At 50.6% G+C, this 19,539-nt stretch overlaps 1 protein-coding gene across 1 annotated transcript in view; it reads left to right on the top strand.

The window, feature by feature from the left end:
- The first annotated feature begins 258 nt into the window (after positions 1-258).
- The window catches only part of shank1 (SH3 and multiple ankyrin repeat domains 1), a 320,292-nt gene continuing 301,011 nt past the window's right edge, over positions 259-19,539 (top strand). Inside the window, exon 1 of the mRNA XM_059953249.1 lies at positions 259-447. Coding sequence (XP_059809232.1) covers positions 259-447 — 189 coding nt within the window. The remainder of the gene's footprint in view (positions 448-19,539) is intronic.

The following is a 19,539-nucleotide window of genomic DNA, read 5'->3' as shown; positions in this document are numbered from 1 at the left end:
GGGTGTGTGTGCCTCTGTCTCTCTTTCTTTCTTTTCTGTCTCTCTTTCTTTCTTTGAGTGAGTGTGTGTGTGTGTGTTACACGGAGAGGATTCTTGCACGTGTGGAATCTGCTCACTGTGCGACTGGGAACTCCGGGAATTAAAGGATGCCGTTATCCATCTCTCTCCCTCTCTCTCTCTCTCTCTCTCTCTCTCTCTCTCTACCTCCAGCGCTGGGTGATGTACCGGCTCTCTCCTTAGCCCAGGCTACGCTCAACCATGCCACAGAGCCCGGTCTCCAGTGATGATGAGAGGCGCGGTGGCTCCGACTCTGACACCGAGAGCTCCGAGGACGGGGCCGTGCGGGGCGGCGCCGGCGCTGACTCCACCGTCGCCCCGCCGAGACCCATCCAGACCGATTTCAGTATGATGGTATTCCGCATCGGGATTCCCGACCTCCAGCAGACGGTAAGGACCGGGAGCTGGCGGCGGTGGGAGGAGGTGGTGGACAATGCAACTGGGCAGGTAGATCGCAACAAAAGCACGGTCAGCGTTCGTGTGGCGCCATCCCAAAGTGAAATTCAGACCACCCAAGTACTTACTGCAAGGTGACCGACTGATATAGCAGGACCCCACCAGTAGTTGTTTCGTTGGCTTTGCGATGGGGAGAGGCTTTACATTTTGACCAGGAGATCCTGCCTGGTGTTGTACATTATCTTTTGTTTAGCCGCTGACCCATCCCAAAGAGGACAGAAGAGAGGTGCGCGGAGACACCGGGGACTGCGGATGCTGAAAACTGGAGCAACCCGCTGGAGGAGGAACCAGCGAGTCGGGCAGCATCTGTGGGGAGGGGGGCGGGGAGATGCCTGTCGGCGTTTGGGGTCCGGACCCCTCGTCCTGTCCGGCCGGAGGGAGTCACCCCAGCGACCGTGTGGCCACCCTCTCTGAGGGTATGCGTTAATGGTGCTTGGAGCGAGAGCTGGGAGGTGGGGGTCCGCGGTGGGTGGGTTTTCTGGGACCGGATGGGAGAGGGAGCCGTGTCCAACCTCAGGGGTCGTTGGGGAGGGTCCTCTCTTCCGGGGCTCCATCGCAGGCTGGAGGTTTTATAATGGGTGGGGTCAGTTAGTGGGAGAGCTCGTGTAACCCGGAGTTGGAGGATCACTGTGGTTTCTCTCCCAAAGAAAGTTTGACACTCACTCTGGCACCAAAGTCTCCATCCTCCCCCGGCACAAAGAGCGGCTCTGCCGCGATTTGAGATGAAAGCGCCGGGACTGCCGGCGGGTCGCCGCGGAGGAGCGGGGCAGGTGACCTTTCCTCGCCGCCCCATTATCTGTTTCTCGGCGCAGGTAGCCGAGGGCTGATCATGGCCACCGCTGGTGTGTCGCCTTGCACTGAGATCGAGCTGTCAGCCTGCGCGTCCAGGAGTGAGATTCCGCGTTTCTGGGTCAGGAGAGCTGCGGGTTGGATTTCTAGCTTTGACCCCGGGCGCTCCAGTGCAATCTGCTCCACCGCTGCTGCCTGTTGTCACCAGACTCTCCTCTGGTCCAGAACGATCCCGTGGTCAAAGCGGGAGAGCTCTTTGGAGCGAGGCACGAAGTGCTGGGTGAACTCGCAGGAATTAAGCAGTCGGCATTTTGGCGAAAGTCCATGACCTGCTGAGTTCCTTCAGCACTTTGTGTGTGTTGCTCTAGACTTCCAGCACCACAGAACCTCTTGCGTGGAATGCCCAGGCAGAGAAGGCACACAAAATGCTGAAGGATTTCAGCAGGTCAGGCAGCCCCTGTGGTGGGGTCTCAGCAATTGACATTTTGGGCTGAGACCCTTCTTCAGGATTGGAAAGAAAGGCAGACTGAGCAAGAAGGTGGGAGGGGGGAAGAAGTCCAAGATGACCTGTGATAGGTGAGCCAGGGGAAGGGGAAGGGAAGTGGGATGAGGATGAGGACCTGGGAAGGGATGAGTAGAAGACTGTTTATTCCCCTCCATAGGTGCTATCCGGTCTGCTGGATCCCTCCAGCGATTCTGTGTGTGTGTGTGTGTTGCTGGGGATTTCCTGCACCTGCAGAATCTCTGGTGTTTGAGTTCTCCCCGGTGCCCTGGCCAGTTTTTCTCCCTCGCCCAGGCTCTCTCGTTCCTTGCGCTGGGTGCAAACTGCTCCCGTGTCTTCCTGCACCAATGCAGTCGCTGCATCTCGTAGTGAGTGCCGCTGGTGATGTACGACTTTCTGAGGTGACAGCACGCACGCACAGGAGAGGGGCGTCTGGGAAGAGTTTGTACGTTCTGCCCTTGACCGCGGGGGGGTTGTGCTCCAGTTTCTTCCCGCATTTCAAAGATGCATGGGTTAGTAGGTTAATTGGTCACGTGGCTGTATATAATTGGATGATGTGGGGCTCTTTGGGTAGAAAGGGCTTTTTACTGTGCTGTTGCCTCTGAAGAATCTGGTTTTTCAGTCCTTTATCTCTACTACCTATCACCTCCCAGCTTCTTACTTCATCCCCCTCCCCTACTCCACCACCTTCCCCCTCTCCTGGTCTCACCTATCACCAGTTTGTACTCATTTCCCCCCCCCCACCGCCCACCAACTCATTCTGTCCCTTCCATTGCTGTCTATAAGGCATTTATGCATTCTCCCCGTGACCACGTGGGTTTCCTTCCATATTCCCAAGGCATACGGGTTACGGTTCATAAGCTGTGGGGGTGCTATGCTGGTGCCAGGAACTTGGCGACACTTGAAGGCTTGGACTGTGTTGGTCATTGACACAAACGATGCCTTTCCCTGTGAATGGAGACATCGCTAATCTGTAAAATGCATTTGGATGACCCGTAGATTTCTGAATCATTATCAGTGACATTTTTTTGTGAAATTTGCTGTTTTGCAGCCGCAGTACAGTGCATTACATGCGATATGCTATGAATTTAAATCAGGAAAAAAAAGTTAAATTGTGCAGGTAGTGTGAAAAAGAGCAAAAATAGTGAAGTAGTATTCATGGATGATTCACCTTGGTGGGTGAATTATCTGCCGTAAGTTGCCCCTTAAACCAGGCTAGTGCCAAAAAGGGTCAGGGGGCAAGTTAGTGGGCTTTTGAGAGAGAGAATAGGTTGGAAGCAGGACGGACTAGCATGTACATGATGGGCCGAATGGCCTCTTTCTGTGTTGCAGTGAGATTCCCATAGTGGGTTCTGACATGCAGAGGACACAGTTGGCATGGCACTCTGCAGTGTGTAGAGCTGGCCGCTGGTCAGGGTGAAGCAGCGAGTTTCTTGGCATAAGTCAATGGTGTTAAACCTGATTCTGATTCGGGGTGTGGTTGGGCAGCACGATGATACTGCCACGGATGCAGCCTGTCACCTCTCCCTGGTCTCTGTGGTTACAATTAAGCAGCGGCTGTGTCCTGTGCTGTCTGAACTAATTAGCCCAGACTTCACCTGAGTGGCAATACAGACACAAACACTGCAGGAACTCAGCGGGTCAGGCAGCATCTATGGAGGGGAGTTAGCGGTTGACGTTTCAGGGCTGGAAAGGAAGAGGGAAGGAGCTGGCAGCTGATAGGTGAAGCCAGCTGAGGGGATGGGGGAGGAGAGGCTGAAGAAGAAGGAATCTGATAGGAAAGGAGAATGAATCCTGGAGAAAGGGAAGGAGGGGGAGCCGGTGGGAGGTGATGAGCAGGTATAGAGAAGAGAGGAATGCGAATGAGGAATGGGAAAGAAGGGGCCCAGTGCTGGAAACGGAGGGAGAGGCATCCTCAGCCATCACATCACGCAGAGAGAATTGTGTCTGGCGAGGCATCCATGGGAAACTGGCTGTTTAGTTGCCACACACAGCCAGTCATTTCCCTGTGGAGGGGGCTGAGGAAAGAGGGCAGTGAATCTGATGTGGCCCAGTACTCCAAGGGTTAAAGTACTATCCGTTAATGTTGGGGATGAAAGGGTCTGGGGAATTTCGAACAAAGATTTGCAATCGGTACACACATACACAGTATTCTGAAAGTAGATGTCACCTTCAGCGTAGTGAAATATTCAACACTTTACAGAGAAACGCGATCAAACTAAAGTCACAAAATGAGCTGTGAGGATAAATTATTTCTAAAAAAAAATCAGGTCAGAAAGCTAGGTCTGAGAAGCCTGGTGAATGTAGAGAGGGAGGTGCTGCTGCTGAAGTTGGAGCTGCAAATGTCGGTCTTCATAGTCACAGAGCACGGAAAATCCCATTCGGCCCAACTGGCCTGTGCTAGCCCCATTTGACTCTTATCTCTCAAACCTTTCCTGTCCGAGTGTCTTCCAAATGTTAATGCACCTGCTTCAACCACTTCCTCTCGTTCCATACACCCACCAGCCCTCTGTATGAAGACGATGTATCTCAGGTGCCTTTTAAATCTCCCCTCTCATCTTAGACTTATCCCCCACCATTCCTGATTTCCCAACTCTGGGAAACAAACTGAGTGCAAACACCCTATGCATTCCCCCTCATAGTTTTACACCCCTCATTCTCATACACTCCACTGCCCGCCACGATCTGTAGGGAGTTTGTACGTTCTCCCGGAGACCATTTGGGTTTCCTCCGGGTGCTCCAGTTTCCTCCCACAGTCCGAAGACGTACCAGTTGGTCAATTGGTCATTGTAAATTGTCCCTTGCTTACACATGGGTGAAACTGGGTGTCGCTGACCGATGTGGCTTGAAGGTTTGGAAGGGCTTGTTCCGCACCGTATCCCAATAAATAAATTCTCGGTCTAATCAAGGTTTTTCTAGAACTCAGTCCCTCAGGTCCTGGAAGCCTCTGCAGTCTTTGCAGCATAATGGCGTCTTTATGCACGCACCTTTCGGGCTTGCAGGCACAGTGGAGCTGGCAGGGGGTCCACCTCCAGTTACTCATTGAATCTCAGCCTCCCCTGATACAACTCCCCACATTCACGGCGTTAGTAAGATGGAGACACAAGATATTGTCTGCCCGTACTGGCCCCGGCTGAAGGTCCTTGAGCTGGAACCACAACTGTCCATTTCCCTTCCCAGATGCTGCCTGACCCGGTGAGTTGCTCCGGCACCTTGTGGGTTCCTCCGCACTGAAAAGATTATTTTTGCCATGTCTTCCACGCATCGTTTGCATCAAATCAAGTCGGTGAGGATCATTCTGGGCAGCCTGCAATTATCGGCATGTTTCTGGCGCCGACATAGCATGCCTACAATTTACTAACCCTTACTAACCTGTATGCCTTTGGAATACGGGAGGAAACTGGGAGCTCCCAGAAGAAACCCACATGGCCACAGAGGTAAAGTGTAAACTCCTTGCAGACAGTGGCGGGAATAGAACCCACGATCGATGATCACAGGCACTGTAAAGTGATGCTCTGCTCCTGAACTTAAGGACAGTCCTTCATTTGCTAAGATTCCGGTTCCTAAATGTGCCACTTACGTAGAATCACGGCGGGGCGTTGCCGGATGTGAGGCCGTTTGGGCCATTGCTACTGTCTTGTGCATGTTCATCGTTCCACTTTATTTGAGAATGGCCCCCTGGCTCGGTGGTCTCCTCATTCCAGCTCTTTGTTCGAGGTTCACTCTGCGTTTCAGTCAGTCTTGGGGAACAAGCCGATCCCTCTGGATTCCGGGTCGGTGCAGTAGTTGGAGTTGGGTGTGTCGGTTGTGAACGTGGGCGGCTGTCATTGGAACAAAGCTAATGCTGTACATTGACAGGGGATCAAGTCCCTCTGGCTGGGGTTGACCACTGCCCGGGGAGTCGCCATCTCAGAGTAAGCGGTCAGCGACCAGAGATGGATGTGGTGAAATTTCGGAATTGTCCACCCAGCCGTGTTGTGGAAGTTCAGTCACTAAGAATGTTCTAGACAGAGCTGGTAGACCTCTCGATGTTCAAGCAAAATTGGATTAGTTTAAGAAGATGGCGCTGAGTTTAACAAAAACATCAACCATTAACTGACATTGCAGAAATGGTGGTTGCAAATGGGCTAATTGCTGATTTATTTCCCATCAAATCCTACAGGGAAACGGGCTCCTCAGCCCCTTAAGTTCACACCAACCATCAGCCTCCCATTTATATCGACTTGAGTTCACTCCCCTCACTTAAAGAAAAGATTAAAGATGAGCTTTATTTGTCACGTGTACAGCAAAGCGTACAGTGAAGTGCATCGTTGGCGTCAAATCAAATCAGTGAGAATACGCTGGGGCAGCCCGCGATTGTCGCCACGTTTCTGGTGCCGATGTAGCGTGCCCACAACTCACGAACCATCACTCGTACAGCTTTGGAGTGTGGAGGAATCCCGAGCACCTGGGAGGAAACGCAGTCAAAGGGAGAAAGTACACATCTTTTCAGAGACTTTTAGATAGGTACATGGAGCTTAGTAGAATAGAGGGCTATAGGTAGGCCTAGTAATTCCTAAGGTAGGGGCATGTTCAGCATAGCTTTGTAGGCCAGAGGGCCTGTATGGTGCTGTAGGTTTTCTGTTTCTATCATCTCCCCCAAATCCTCCCCCTCCCCCTCACACTGGGGGTAATTTTACAATGTCCGGTAAGCCTATAAAACCAGACATCCTTTGGATGCGCGAGGACACTAGGGTATTTGAGAAGACCCACGTGGCAATGGGAAGAGGTACGAACTCCACACAGGCAGCACCAGTTATCAGGATCAAATTTGGGTCGCTGGAACTATGTGGTAGCGGGTCTGCCAGCTGTGACGGTGTGTGCCAATGAACCCCGCGCCATCTGGGTCTGGGAATTCTCCTGCACTGCAGGCTGTTCCCCGGGGGGGGGGAACGTTCCCTCAACGCCGACCTGCCCCCACCGCTTCAACCCAAAAGCCGAGTCTGGGTTCCCAAGGACAGGGAGCTGGTTCTCTTCCAGGATCCCTCTCTGTCAGTGCTGCCCGTGTTCATGGATCAAATGGAGTTCATTACTCCAAGGGGGGGGGGGGGGGGAAGGATTTGCCCCGGGTCATCAGCTTCTCCCTTTGTAGATCGGCAAGCAAGATGTCTGCTTTTCAGATGCGCCCCGGCAGGAGTTCCCAACCTTTTTGAAGCCATTAAGCAAGGGGTCTGTGGACCTTAGGTTGTGAATCCCCTCATTAAAGGGAGTGGTTGGACAAACATGGGTTGCTTTCTCTGGAGTGATGGAGGGTGAAGGTAGAGTAGGTAACCAATATCTTTTGTTCCAGGGTTGAAATGTCTTGTACCAGATGGCATACATTTAAGATGAGAATGGGGTAAGTTCAAAGGGTATGTACGGGCAAGTTTATTTCTATGCAGAGTAGTGGGTGTCCAGATTGTACTGCCTGGGTGGTGGTGGTAGCAGATATTGAAGAAACTTAGGAAGGCACATGAATGTCCAGGGAATGGAGTGAAATGGATATTGCGTAGGCAGAAGGAATTAGTTTAGCTGGGCTCATCTTCCTTTGATTACTAATTTAATTAGTTCAGCTTGACATTACGGGCTGAAATGCCCGTCCTTGTCCAATGTTACAAGTGGGTTGTGAGGCATCCTGGGAGCATGACACGTTGGCACCGGAAGCATATGGTGACACTTGCGAGCTGCCCCCCCGCCCCCCCCCCCCCCCCGGTGCATTCTCGGACTGTGCTGGTTGATGACGCCAACAGTGCATTTCACAGTGTGTTCCGATGCACGCGTGCCAGATCAGGCTGGTCTTCATTTGGTTACTCGGGTAACTCGATCGGCAGAACTTTGTGGGTTGAAGGGCCAGTTCCTGTGATGTACGGTTCGGCGTTGCTGGCTCCGGCGGGTTGTAGGGCGTCCAGACCAGGGAGCGAAAGAGGAATGGGAGAAACAGCCCCCACCCTTCTCTGTTTCATGGAGAGAGCAGGAGAACGATGTCGTTATAAAATGGGGATTTTCTGGAATTGGGAAGTGGTGAGAATTGGAAGCTGCTTCCCTCCTGGAGATGGGGGTGTGGTTTGGTGGAGGGTATGTCAACAGAGGGTGCAGGATAGATAGTTGTACCCTCAGTTGTGCTCCAGTGGAACGAAGGAGAAGCCCCAGAAAGGGTTAAAAAAAAGTCCCTCCCTCCCCCCCCCCCCCCCCCAATTCCCTGGTTGGTAGACGTGGAGCACATTTGAGACCGCTAGGAATTGATGACTCGTCCATCGGCAGGCGTGGAGGGAGGGGCTTGAGGTTCACCTCCCTGCTTCTGAGATACTGAAGAGGCAGCAGACACATGGAGGGTAACTCTGGAGAGTTGGGATGGGGGGAGGAATCTCCATCCTGGAGAAATGTGCCATCCTTTATTGACCTCCAGGATATCCAGCACGCCGTCACACACGCCGGGACGCCGGCTGCCCACATGCCAACCCGAGCTTGGGTCCCGTGGGGTTTACAGGGCAGGTGCATGCACCCGGACGCCAGAGACCGCAGACACCGGAATCTGGAGCGACCCGCTGTAGGAACTCGGCAAGTCGAGAAGCACCAGTGGGGTGGAGGGTGTGAAGGAACCGCAGGTCGAATCCCTGCTTCGGAACTGAGTGGAGGGACAAGATGGCCACTATAAAGAGGAGGGGAACTGGTGGGAGAGGAGTCTGGGCTGATTGGTGGACTGAGGAGGGGTGTAGGATGACAGTCAGGAAGTACCAGGGACACACATGCCTCTTGTCAGTGGTGAGGACCTTCTCGGCTTCACAAGCCCAGACAACTTATTGAAAGTTTTCTCTTTCAATCTTATTGACGCTGTTGCTGTAGCTAAGTGATGCCCCCCCCCCCCCCCCCCAGTGTCTCATATAACAGAATTAGTAATCCTGAAGCAGGTCAGGCAGCAGAATTTGTATTTGATACCTCGAGCAGTGGAAGGTAGCACTCTGCTTCGACCTCACATCTTCAATCCTCATAGCTCCCTCCCGCGTTCCTGCGCTGGATTCTGATGCCATTCCAGCCCATCGAGCCTTGGGCTGAGCTTGGGGAATAACTGAACACCTGTTTGTGTTAGCCTCCCGGTCTGTCCCTCCTGGAGGCCTGTGTTTGCGGCGAAAGACAGTCACTGGTCCACGGAACCAGGGATCAACTTTGTTCACCTTGTACATTTATTAGGAATCTGCCCTAGTGTGTTGGCATGAGGTGCAACATTCAAAAAACAGCATTCAACAGTTATAAAGAATTAGATAGAATGTACAGAAATGCCAGCATGTGCTTGCAATGTATACAGTATTGTAAAAATTGCTTTAAGGCATTTACAGTGCAGTGATGGGGGGTAATAGACAGAGGGGAGTGGAGGTATGTGGGGGGGGGGCTAACTAGAATGGTTGATCACATTTATTGCCTGGGGGAAGTGTCTGTTAAGATGGCATGAAGTTTTTGTATTAGTAGCCCTATAGCATTTCCCAGAAGGGAGGCTTTGGAAAAGGCAGTTTGCAGGCTGGGTAGTGTCTGCAATGATGTTACTCACTCGCTTCCTTGTCCTGGACACATACAAGTCCTGCGGTGATGGCAGGCTACCGCCGGTGATGTTTTTCTGCCGTCCTGACAGTTCTCTAGCTTTCGTGCTTTGCCAGAGGAAGCTGCACCGAGCCAGATAGTAATGGCTGGCGTGAAGATGCTCTCTGTGACGGCACCAGGATATTCTGGGGAAGATGGAATTTTACCAGCAGCTGCAAGAGGTGCGCCCTTTCCAGCTGGAGTGATGGAGCCATTGACCACGACAGCACAGAAGCAGGCTCTTCTGTACATCTGCTCCGTACGTCACCAACTCCTTTTCGACCCGCAGGATTCCTCCAGCAGATCGCTGGACTCTCTGTTCGACCCACATCTCGCAGCCTTGAGAGATGCTGGAAAACTCCACAGAGGCCTTCAAAGCGCCCGCTCCACGCTGACCACCTATTACCCACTTGCACTGATCCGACGTCATCCTCCCTGCATTCCCATCCCACTCCTCAGAAAAGGGAAGTTGGGAGAGCGCATGGCAGTCCTCATCGCCGGGTCAGCAGAGGAAAGGGTGAGCAGCTTCGGGTTTTTTTGGGTGTCATGGTCTATCCTGCACCCAATACGTTGATGCAGTTATGAAAAAGGCACAACAACGGTTATATATTTTTGAAGAGCTTGAGATTTCATATGTCGCCCCGAAGACTGCAGCACATTTCTACAGATGTACTGCAGAGAGGATTCTGACCGGTTGCCTCCGGAGGCTCCAATCCACGGGATCGGAAGATGCTGCGGAGGGTTGAAACTCAGCTGACTTCATCACGGACACTGAGGACATCCTCAAAAGGCGACGTAGGTGGTATCGATCATGAAGGACCCTCACCATATAGGCTGTCCTGTCTTTCCATTGCTACCGTCAGGAAGGAGGTGCAGGTGGAGGCCCAAAAGCACACGCCCGATGTTTTAGAAACAGCTTCCTCCCCTCCGACATCAGATTTATGGACGCACGAACATACCTTGTTATTTTGCTCTCTTTTTGTACAAATATATATCCTTATTGTAATTTATGGTAATTCTTATAGTTTGCACTGTATACCTGCTGCAAAAAAAATCAAATTTCACAACATGCGGAAGTGATAATAAAGCTGATTCTGATTCTGAAATCCGCGCCTGTCCCGTATTCGATCCCCCCCCTCCCCCCTACCTACACACTACGGGCAATTTAAAACAGCCGATTAACCCAGCAACCTGCTCACCTTTGGGGAAAGTGGGGAAACCCACGTTGCCACAGGGAGGGCAAACAGCCGAGGTCGGGATTGAACCCAGCCCTCTTCATCTGTGAGGCAGGGCCTCTACCCGGTGCACCGTTGTGCCAGCGTGGCTCCTGAGGGAGAGGCGGAGAGTCTGGTTTCATCTTGAGCTAAGGACCCACTACTGAAGCAGACCATAGATTTTCCTGGAGGCTTTATCTCATGATCAACTGCCCTCTCACCATTGGTCACCTGGCCTGTCAATCCTCACACTGCCCTGACTTTTTCACACCACATAGGACAGTGGGCAGAACCCTCCTTCCCCAACAGGGCAGTGGGGTTTTGACCATTGTTTTTCAAATTATGTCCTCAATTGAATCAGGGTTTCCCGTGCTGCGAGCTGGCAGTTCTACTGTGCCGTCTACACATATAAAACGGAGGTATTGGTGGTGCAGTTATTGCGTAGTGGTCACGCTGCACGCAGCAAGCTCCCGTTAAAAAATAAATAACTGGTTCTGATAAACCCAAACCTCTGCAGATGCTGGAAATCCTGAGCCACACGCACCCAAAATGCACGTGGAACTCTGTAGGTCAGGCAATATCTATGGCGCGGAATAAACGTAGAACATGAAAGAGTACTGGCCCTTTGGCCTACAATACAGGCGTTATAACCATCTCAAAGATCGATCTAACTCTTCCCTCCTGTATAACTTTTCATTTTTTTTTAAATCATCCATGCACCTAAGAGTTTCTCAAAAGCCCCTAACGTTTCTGCCTCTAGCAGTACCCCTAGCAGTACGCACCATGCACCCACTATATTCTGTGCAGAGACACCCTCTATACTTTCCTATAATCACCTTAAAATTATGCCTCCCCTCTATCAGCCTATTTGACCCAAAGAGAATGTTACCTGCTATCCACTTGATCTATGCCTCGTCATCTTTTATGCCTCTATCAAGTCACCTCTGACCCTCCTTCTCCCCCAAAAAAGCTCGTTCAACTTATCCTCGTAAGACATGCTCTCCAATCCAGGCAGCATCCTGATAAATCTCCTCTGCACTCTCTGTAAGGCTTCCACATCCTTCCTACAATGAGCTGATTAGAACTGACCAACCTGAACCACAGCTTCCTTTGTTCTCTAGAGAACCTGCGCCATCTCGTAAGCCTCTATCAAGTCACCTCTCATCTTCCAAAGAGAAAAGCTCGGGCTCACTCAACCTATCCTTGTAAGACGTGCTCTCTAATCCAGGTAGCATTCTGATAAGTTTCCTCTGCACCCTCTCTAAAGCTCCCACATCCTTCCTAAAATGAGCTGACCAGAACGGAACATAATATTCTAAATGTGATCTCTAAGATATGATGTAGCAGCTCTTGAACTCACTGCCCCATTGAATTGATTGATTCCTGGGATGGCAGGGCTTTCATATGAAGAAAGACTGGATCGACTAGGCTTATACTCACTGGAATTTAGAAGATTGAGGGGGGATCTTATTGAAACGTATAAAATTCTAAAGGGATTGGACAGGCTAGATGCAGGAAGATTATTTCCGATGTTGGGGAAGTCCAGAACGAGGGGTCACAGTTTAAGGATAAAGGGGAAGCCTTTTAGGACCAAGATGAGGAAAAACTTCTTCACACAGAGAGTGGTGAATCTGTGGAATTCTCTTCCACAGGAAACAGTTGAGGCCGGTTCATTGGCTATATTTAAGAGGAAGTTAGATATGGCCCTTGTGGCTAAAGGAATCAGGGGGTATGGAGAGAAAGCAGGTACAGGGTTCTGAGTTGGGTGATCAGCCATGATCATACTGAATGGCGGAGCAGGCTCGAAGGGCCGAATGGCCTACTCCTGCTCCTGTTTTCTATGTTTCTATGAATGAAGGCCAACACACCATGCACCTTTTTAATTGCGCTATCAACTTGTGGGGAAATCTTGAGGTCCCTCTGGTCTTTAACACTGCTAAGCATCTTGCCATCAACCCTATACTTTGGCATCATGTTTGGCCTTCCAAAAGAGAATCCCTTCTCACTCTCTGGTTGACATTTTGGGCCAAGACCAAGGGCAAATGGTGCTGATGTCACTTGAGAGCCAGTTAATGACCTCCGCTTTATTTGCCCCTAACCCACTTGGGTTGGTCTGGGGTGTGTGTGAGAAGAAATCTATGTTAATGCAGTCTACAGGAAAATGCCAGCGCTCGGCAGCGTTTGCAGAAGAGAGTGGGTCACCGTCAGCCTGGCCTACATCTCTGCTCATTAGTGGGGCATGCAAGTAGATTAGAGCACAGGCGAACTCAAGCTGCTCGGGAAAAAAAAACCTGTGTTTAAAAATACTTCCCTGCATCTCTCCTCATCTGGAAATAGTGTCTTCAGCCGCAAAGGTAGAGGAAGACAATTTGTAACGCGTCTCTGCGGGCTGGAGTTGGGTCAGTTGTGGCAGCCGGGTGGGAGGAGGAGGGAGTGAAGGGGAGAGGTGCGAAGGTTGTGATTCTGGAGGGTGACTAGTGTTTAAATCAACCACACGCTGCTCAGAAACCAAATGGCGTCTGTTGTGCGCTGGGGTTATTTTTAGCTCGAGAGCCAAGGTGAACAGAATCTGAGCAATTTTATTTTTGTTGAATTACCAAGGGGTTCAAATGGAGAGTAGGAGGTTTCTATTGTGAGTCTTTCATCTACCCTTCCTCGCTCCCTCTCTACTACTCTGCACGTGTGTGTGTTCTCCCTCATCATCCTTTCCCTCCCTTTTTACACTGCAGTGTGCATATGCCTGTGTATCTCTGTATGTTTGTGTCCCTACCTCTGCCCCCTCACACTTCTCTTTTGCACTCTATTCTTTCTCTGTCTCTCTCTCTCTCACTCTGTGCCTGAATCTTTTTGCTTGCCTTTCTCTCTCTCTCTCTCTCTCTCTCTTTTTCTGTCACCGTCTCTCTCTCTTTCTGTCCCTCTGTCTCTCTCCCTCTTCTCTATCACTTTATCACTTTCTCTCAGTCACCCTGTCTCTCTCTCTCTCTCTCTCCTTTTCTCTCCTTCTGTCTCTGTCTCTTTCTCTTTCTGTCCCTCAGTCTCTCTCCCTCTTCTCCCTCTGTCACTTTATCTCACTCACCCTGCCTCTCTTCCTTTCTCTCTCGCTCTGTCTCTCCTTTTCTCTCCCTCTCTCTGTCTGTCTCTCTCTCTCTTTCCTCAGTCTCTCTCCCTCCTCCCTCTGTCACTTTATTTCACTCACCTTGCCTCTCTGCCTTTCTCGCTTTGTCTCTCCTTTTCTCTCCCTCTCTCTGTCTGTCTCTGTCTTTATTTCTCTTTCTCTCTCTCACCCTCCAACTCTCACCCCCTCTAACTCATCCAGCCTCCCCGACCCATTGTCTCTCTCTCAGTTTAGGATAGGTGGTTGGTGATACAGGCTTGTGGGGTCTCACTTTCCCTACTGTACATCTCTGATCATGACACGTGTGACTTGGTGTGTATGTACATGCACACGTGCGTTGGGGTGTGTGTGTGCGTTGGGGTGTGTGTGTGTGTGTGTGTGTGTGTGTGTGTGTGTGTGTGTGTGTGTGCGCGCGCATGCGCACGTGTTTCAGCTGGGGCAGGACGTGGGGTTTGTGTGTGTGTGTGTGTGTGTGTGCGCGCACGCGCACGTGTTTCAGCTGGGGCAGGACATGGGGTTTGTGTGTGTGTGTGTGTGCGCGCACGCGCACGTGCTTCAGCTGGGGCAGGATGTGAGGTTTGTGTGTGTGTGTGTGTGTGTGTGGGTGCGCACGTGCACGTGTTTCAGCTGGGGCAGGATGTGGGGTTTGTGTGTGTGTGTGTGTGCGCGCACGCGCACGTGTTTCAGCTGGGGCAGGACATGGGGTTTGTGTGTGTGTGTGTGTGTGCGCGCACGCGCACGTGCTTCAGCTGGGGCAGGATGTGAGGTTTGTGTGTGTGTGTGTGTGTGTGCGCGCGCACGTGCACGTGTTTCAGCTGGGGCAGGATGTGGGGTTTGTGTGTGTGTGTGTGTGTGTGTGCGCGTGCAGGCGCACGTGTTTCAGCTGGGGCAGGACGTGAGGTTTGTGTGTGTGTGTGTGTGTGTGTGCGCGCGCACGTGCACGTGTTTCAGCTGGGGCAGGATGTGGGGTTTGTGTGTGTGTGTGTGTGTGTGTGTGCGCATGCGCACGTGTTTCAGCTGGGGCAGGATGTGGGGTTTGTGTGTGTGTGTGTGTGTGCGCGCACGTGCACGTGTTTCAGCTGGGGCAGGATGTGGGGTTTGTGTGTGTGTGTGTGTGTGTGTGTGTGCGCGCACGTGCACGTGTTTCAGCTGGGGCAGGACGTGGGGTTTGTGTGTGTGTGTGTGTGTGTGTGTGTGTGCGCACGCGCACGTGTTTCAAACGAGGATGGAGATTCAGTCTGGGGGGTGTCCACGCCAGCACAAGCAGCTGAATTGAGGCACACTGGACCCTCCAGCCCTTTTGCCTCGCCCCTTCCAGCTGCCTCCCTGTCAATGGTCACAGACATCAGAGCCCTGTGTTACTGCTGACTTATGCGATGAGAAGTTTGTTGTTTTGCAGCAGCTTGAACATAAAAGTCTGTAACTTAGAAATTAAATAAGTGGTGCAAAAAGAAAGGAATAATTTGGCAGTGTTCACGGACTGTTCAGAAATCTGATGGTGAAGGGGGAGGAGCTGCTCCTAAAATGTTAAGTGTGTGTCTACAGGCTCCTGTACCTCATCCCTGATGGTAGTAATGAGAAAAGGACCTGTCCTGGGTGGTGAGGGTCTCTAGAGATACTTGCTGCTTTTTGGAGGCATCAGCTTTTGAAGGTTCAAGATTGCTTAATGTCATTTCCTGTAAAGAGAACAAATAAACGTTACCCCAGATCTGAAGCAACACAAAAGAAAAATGCAAACCATATATATATATGAATATGTAAGATAGCCTATATGCATTGATTGTATGTCCATAAAGTGACGCTAAGGTGACTGATGGAAGCAGCGGTGGAGTCAGTGGGTGGAGGTGTCGATCAGCCTCACTGCTTGGTGAAAGGAGTCTGTTGGTGCTGGCTTGGGTGCCACTCTGTGATGGGAGTGGGACGAACAGTCCATGGGCAGGTTGTGTGGAAACCTTCATGACGTTACTGTTCCGGCACCTTTCTATGTGTCCTTGATGGTAGGCAGGCTGGTGCTTTTGGCATTTTTGACCACCCGTTGCCGTACAGTTTCCATACCGCGCAGTGACGCAGCTCGTTGGGGTGATCTCTGCTGTACATCTCCTCGCTGATGGAGGGAAGAGCTCTGCCCATGACGGAGCTGGCTGAGTTTACCGTCCTCTGAAGATTCTTCTAGTCCTGCGTCTTGGAGGCTCCATGCCGCAACCATTCAGAATGCAACCAAGTCTGTAGCAATTTGCTAGAATCTTTGGTAACATACCAAATCAACTCAAGCCCTTAATGAAGCATAGCCGCTGGGATGCCTTCTTTGTAACTGCGCCAAAGCACAGATCCTCTGAGATGTTGTCGCCCAGGAACTTGAATCTGCTCGCCCTTTCTACTGCTGGCCCCTCGGTGGGGGACTGGTGCGTGTTCTCCTGACTTCCTGGCAACAACAGACAATATCTTGGTCTTGCTGGTGTTGAGTGCGAGGTTTACGTTGAGACGCCGCTCAGCCGGCCAATCTAACTCGCTCCCGTAGGCCTCCTCGTCACCGCCCGAGATCCTGCCAACAGCCGCGGTGTCATCTGCACCCTGTGCCCTCTGACCTCTGACCGCAACCAATCAGCCTTCAGCTGCCTTCTGGCAATGAGCAACAGTGGTGGGCTGGTTGACAATGCGAAACCATAGCTTCTGACTGAGGGTCTGTTGGCCGCAGACAGGTTGTTGTGGTTGCCGTAGCAACGGTGATAATTGGCCGCAAACAGCTGTTTCAGTCGTGGCGCGGAACCACCCTTTGATTGGATAATATTTAATAATGCCACATTCAGTTGGATACGGACTGCGGGAACCTGGGCTAATTCAGAGTTGGATTAACGTCTGCGGATGACTTAATTAAAGGCTCCGGCATCTGCTGTGACAAAACAAATAATGCAACCTTTCAAGTCTCTGAGAAGGGTTGTATCATTCCCCTATGAGCTGCCAAGGGCTAAGGTTTTATCCCGATTCTGTATAGGGCCCATCATCTTTCCCCTGAGTGTTGACAGTTGAGGAGGGAACCAATCGAAGGGGGTGAATGTGTCGAGCTTCAATATGGAGAAACTTTTCCTTGGAAGGTTCACAGCTTGAAATCGGGCTGCTCGTGGTTCATTGTAGGGAGCGTGTAGAATCTTTACACATCTCCTGAAAGCATGTCCCTCCCCAACGCTGGCTGTGTCTACAGGAGGAGCTGCTTTAAGAAGGCAACGTCCGCCATCAATGACCCCCACCCATGCCATCTTCTCGCAGCCCCCGTCCTGAAGTCCCACTTCACCAGGTGGAAGAATGGTGCTTTAACGCTAAAATGAACAACCTCTGTCGTGATTGCGCTCTTTCTCGTAAAAAAAATGGAGCGTAATTTGCTTTCCTTGTCTGACGCCCTGAGCCTATGATCCTGCTGCAGGTGAGTCTTCCATTGCACCTGAGCACTCGGGGCAATAAACTCACCTTTGACTTTGAAAGTTGGCGAGTTTGGGGGGTGGCAGAGGTGCAGTCGGTGGGAGTTTAGAACCAGTCGATGGAACCTCAGCACAGGCCGCCTCCACGACTTGTAGTTAGCGTAACGCTGCATAACACCAGTGCCCAGCGTTCAATTCCTGCTGCTGTTTGTAAGGAGTCTGTACGTTCTCCCTGTGACTGTAAGTTTCTTCCGGGTGTTCTGGTTTCCTGCCACATCCTGAGGACGTACCGGTTAGTAGTTTAATCGGTTACATGGGTGTATTTGGCACCTCGGGTTCGCTGGGCTGGTAGGGCCTGTTACCATGCTGTATCTCTAAATGGACCATCTCAGATGCCGTCTCCTACAGTAACATCCAAGTTGTTAGTCACTTCTGTAATGTGCAGGGAACAACTATGCATTAATGAATTGGACCATTGCAGCATGCCAGAATGCACACTGAACCAATGCATGCATCTGTAATCTGCAGCAACAGTTGCCTGCTATCACATTACCCTTACTGCCATAGGACCGTACACTGACGATTGCGAGCTGTTACGCAGGTTGCATTACTGTGCACTGCTGCCATGCAGTAGTCCACGTACTGCACAGTGCTGTAGCGCACGTGGCAATATTGCGCACCACTATCATGCACACTGATCCTACGTTATATGCCTGACCGTTACAGAAAAGTCAAAGTTGAGTTTATTGTCATATGCATATAACCATATAACAATTACAGCACGGAAACAGGCCATCTCAGCCCTTCTAGTCTGTGCTGAACACTTACTCTCACCTAGTCCCACCGGCCCGCACTCAGCCCATAACCCATTTCCTGTCCATATACCTATCCAATTTTACTTTAAATGACAATACCGAAACAGCCTCTACCACTTCTACTGGAAGCTCGTTCCACACAGCTATCACTCTCTGAGTAAAGAAATTCCCCCTCGTGTTACCCTTAAACTTTTGCCCCCTAACTCTCAACTCATGTCCTCTTGTTTGAATCTCCCCTACTCTCAACGGAAAAAGCCTATCCACGTCAACTTGATCTATCCCCCTCATAATTTTAAATACCTCTATTAAGTCCCCCCTCAACCTTCTATGCTCCAAAGAATAAAGACCTAATTTGTTCAACCTTTCCCTGTAACTTAGGTGCTGAAACCCAGGTAACATTCTAGTAAATTTTCTCTGTACTCTCTCTATTTTGTTGACATCTTTCCTATAATTCGGTGACCAGAACTGTACACAATACTCCAAATTCGGCCTTACCAATGCCTTGTACAATTTTAACATTACATCCTAACTCCTATACTCAATGTTCTGATTTATAAAGGCCAGCATACCAAAAGCTTTCGTCACCACCCTATCCACATGAGATTCCACTTTCAGGGAACTATGCACCATTATTCCTAGATCACTCTGTTCTAAATAGGTAAAATAAAAGACCTCCCTGCAGCAGCACCACAGGCACGTGGCATCATATAGGCAGCTTTCAAAAGAAAAATAAATTAAACGTAAATCATAAACATGAAACATTCTGCAGAAGCTGGAAATCCAGAGTACCAGACACAAAACGCTGGAGGAGCTCAGCAGGTCTAGCAGCATCTATGGAGAGGAATAAAGAGTAGACGTCTCGGGTCGAGACCATTAGGACATTAAGCATATATTTTACCCCATTCTTACGAGAAAGATCAATTAAAGCAAAAAAAAATCCATTGTACTGCAAAGTGGTCATGGATTCTTGAAAGGCCCAGGTAGAGTGGATGTGGAGAGGATGTTTCCTATGGCGCGGGAGTTAAGAACCAGAGGGCATAGCCTCAGAATAGAAAGGCAGCCATTTTGAGCACTGGTGGGATCGCTCTAAGGAGAGGGGAGGCATCCTTTTGATAGGTCTTGAGATCGCTCTGCTGCCCGAGAGGGAAAAGCCTGCTGTGCACAGAGAATGTTACTCAGGTTTTCTGCATTTTGGATACGGACTTGGACTATATGGACTTCTTTCAGTCTTTTTTTTTATATATTCTGTGTTTTTCACCCGATCTTTCTCGTTTTTTTTTGTGTGCAGGTGGGGGAGGATTTTGGGAGTCAACGTGCCTGTTTCATTTTCGTTCATTTTTTTTTGTACAGGGAGGAGGGATTTTGGTTCCGTGGCTCTCTGGAGAAGAAGTATTTCAAAGTTCTATACATTGATAATAAATGAACCTTTGAGCCTTTTAGAACAGAGGTGAGGAGGGATTTCCCGAGCCGTTGGAATCCATTGCTAGGACGGCTGTGGAGGCTAAGTCATTGGGTGTATTTAAAGTGGAAGTTGACAGGTTCTTGATTAGCAAGGGTGCTAAAGGTTACAGGGAGAAGGCAAGAGAGT

This window comes from Hypanus sabinus, chromosome 29 (genome assembly GCF_030144855.1).
Source record: "Hypanus sabinus isolate sHypSab1 chromosome 29, sHypSab1.hap1, whole genome shotgun sequence".
NCBI lineage: Eukaryota > Metazoa > Chordata > Chondrichthyes > Myliobatiformes > Dasyatidae > Hypanus > Hypanus sabinus.
This window is presented reverse-complemented; position numbering and strand designations above follow the sequence as displayed.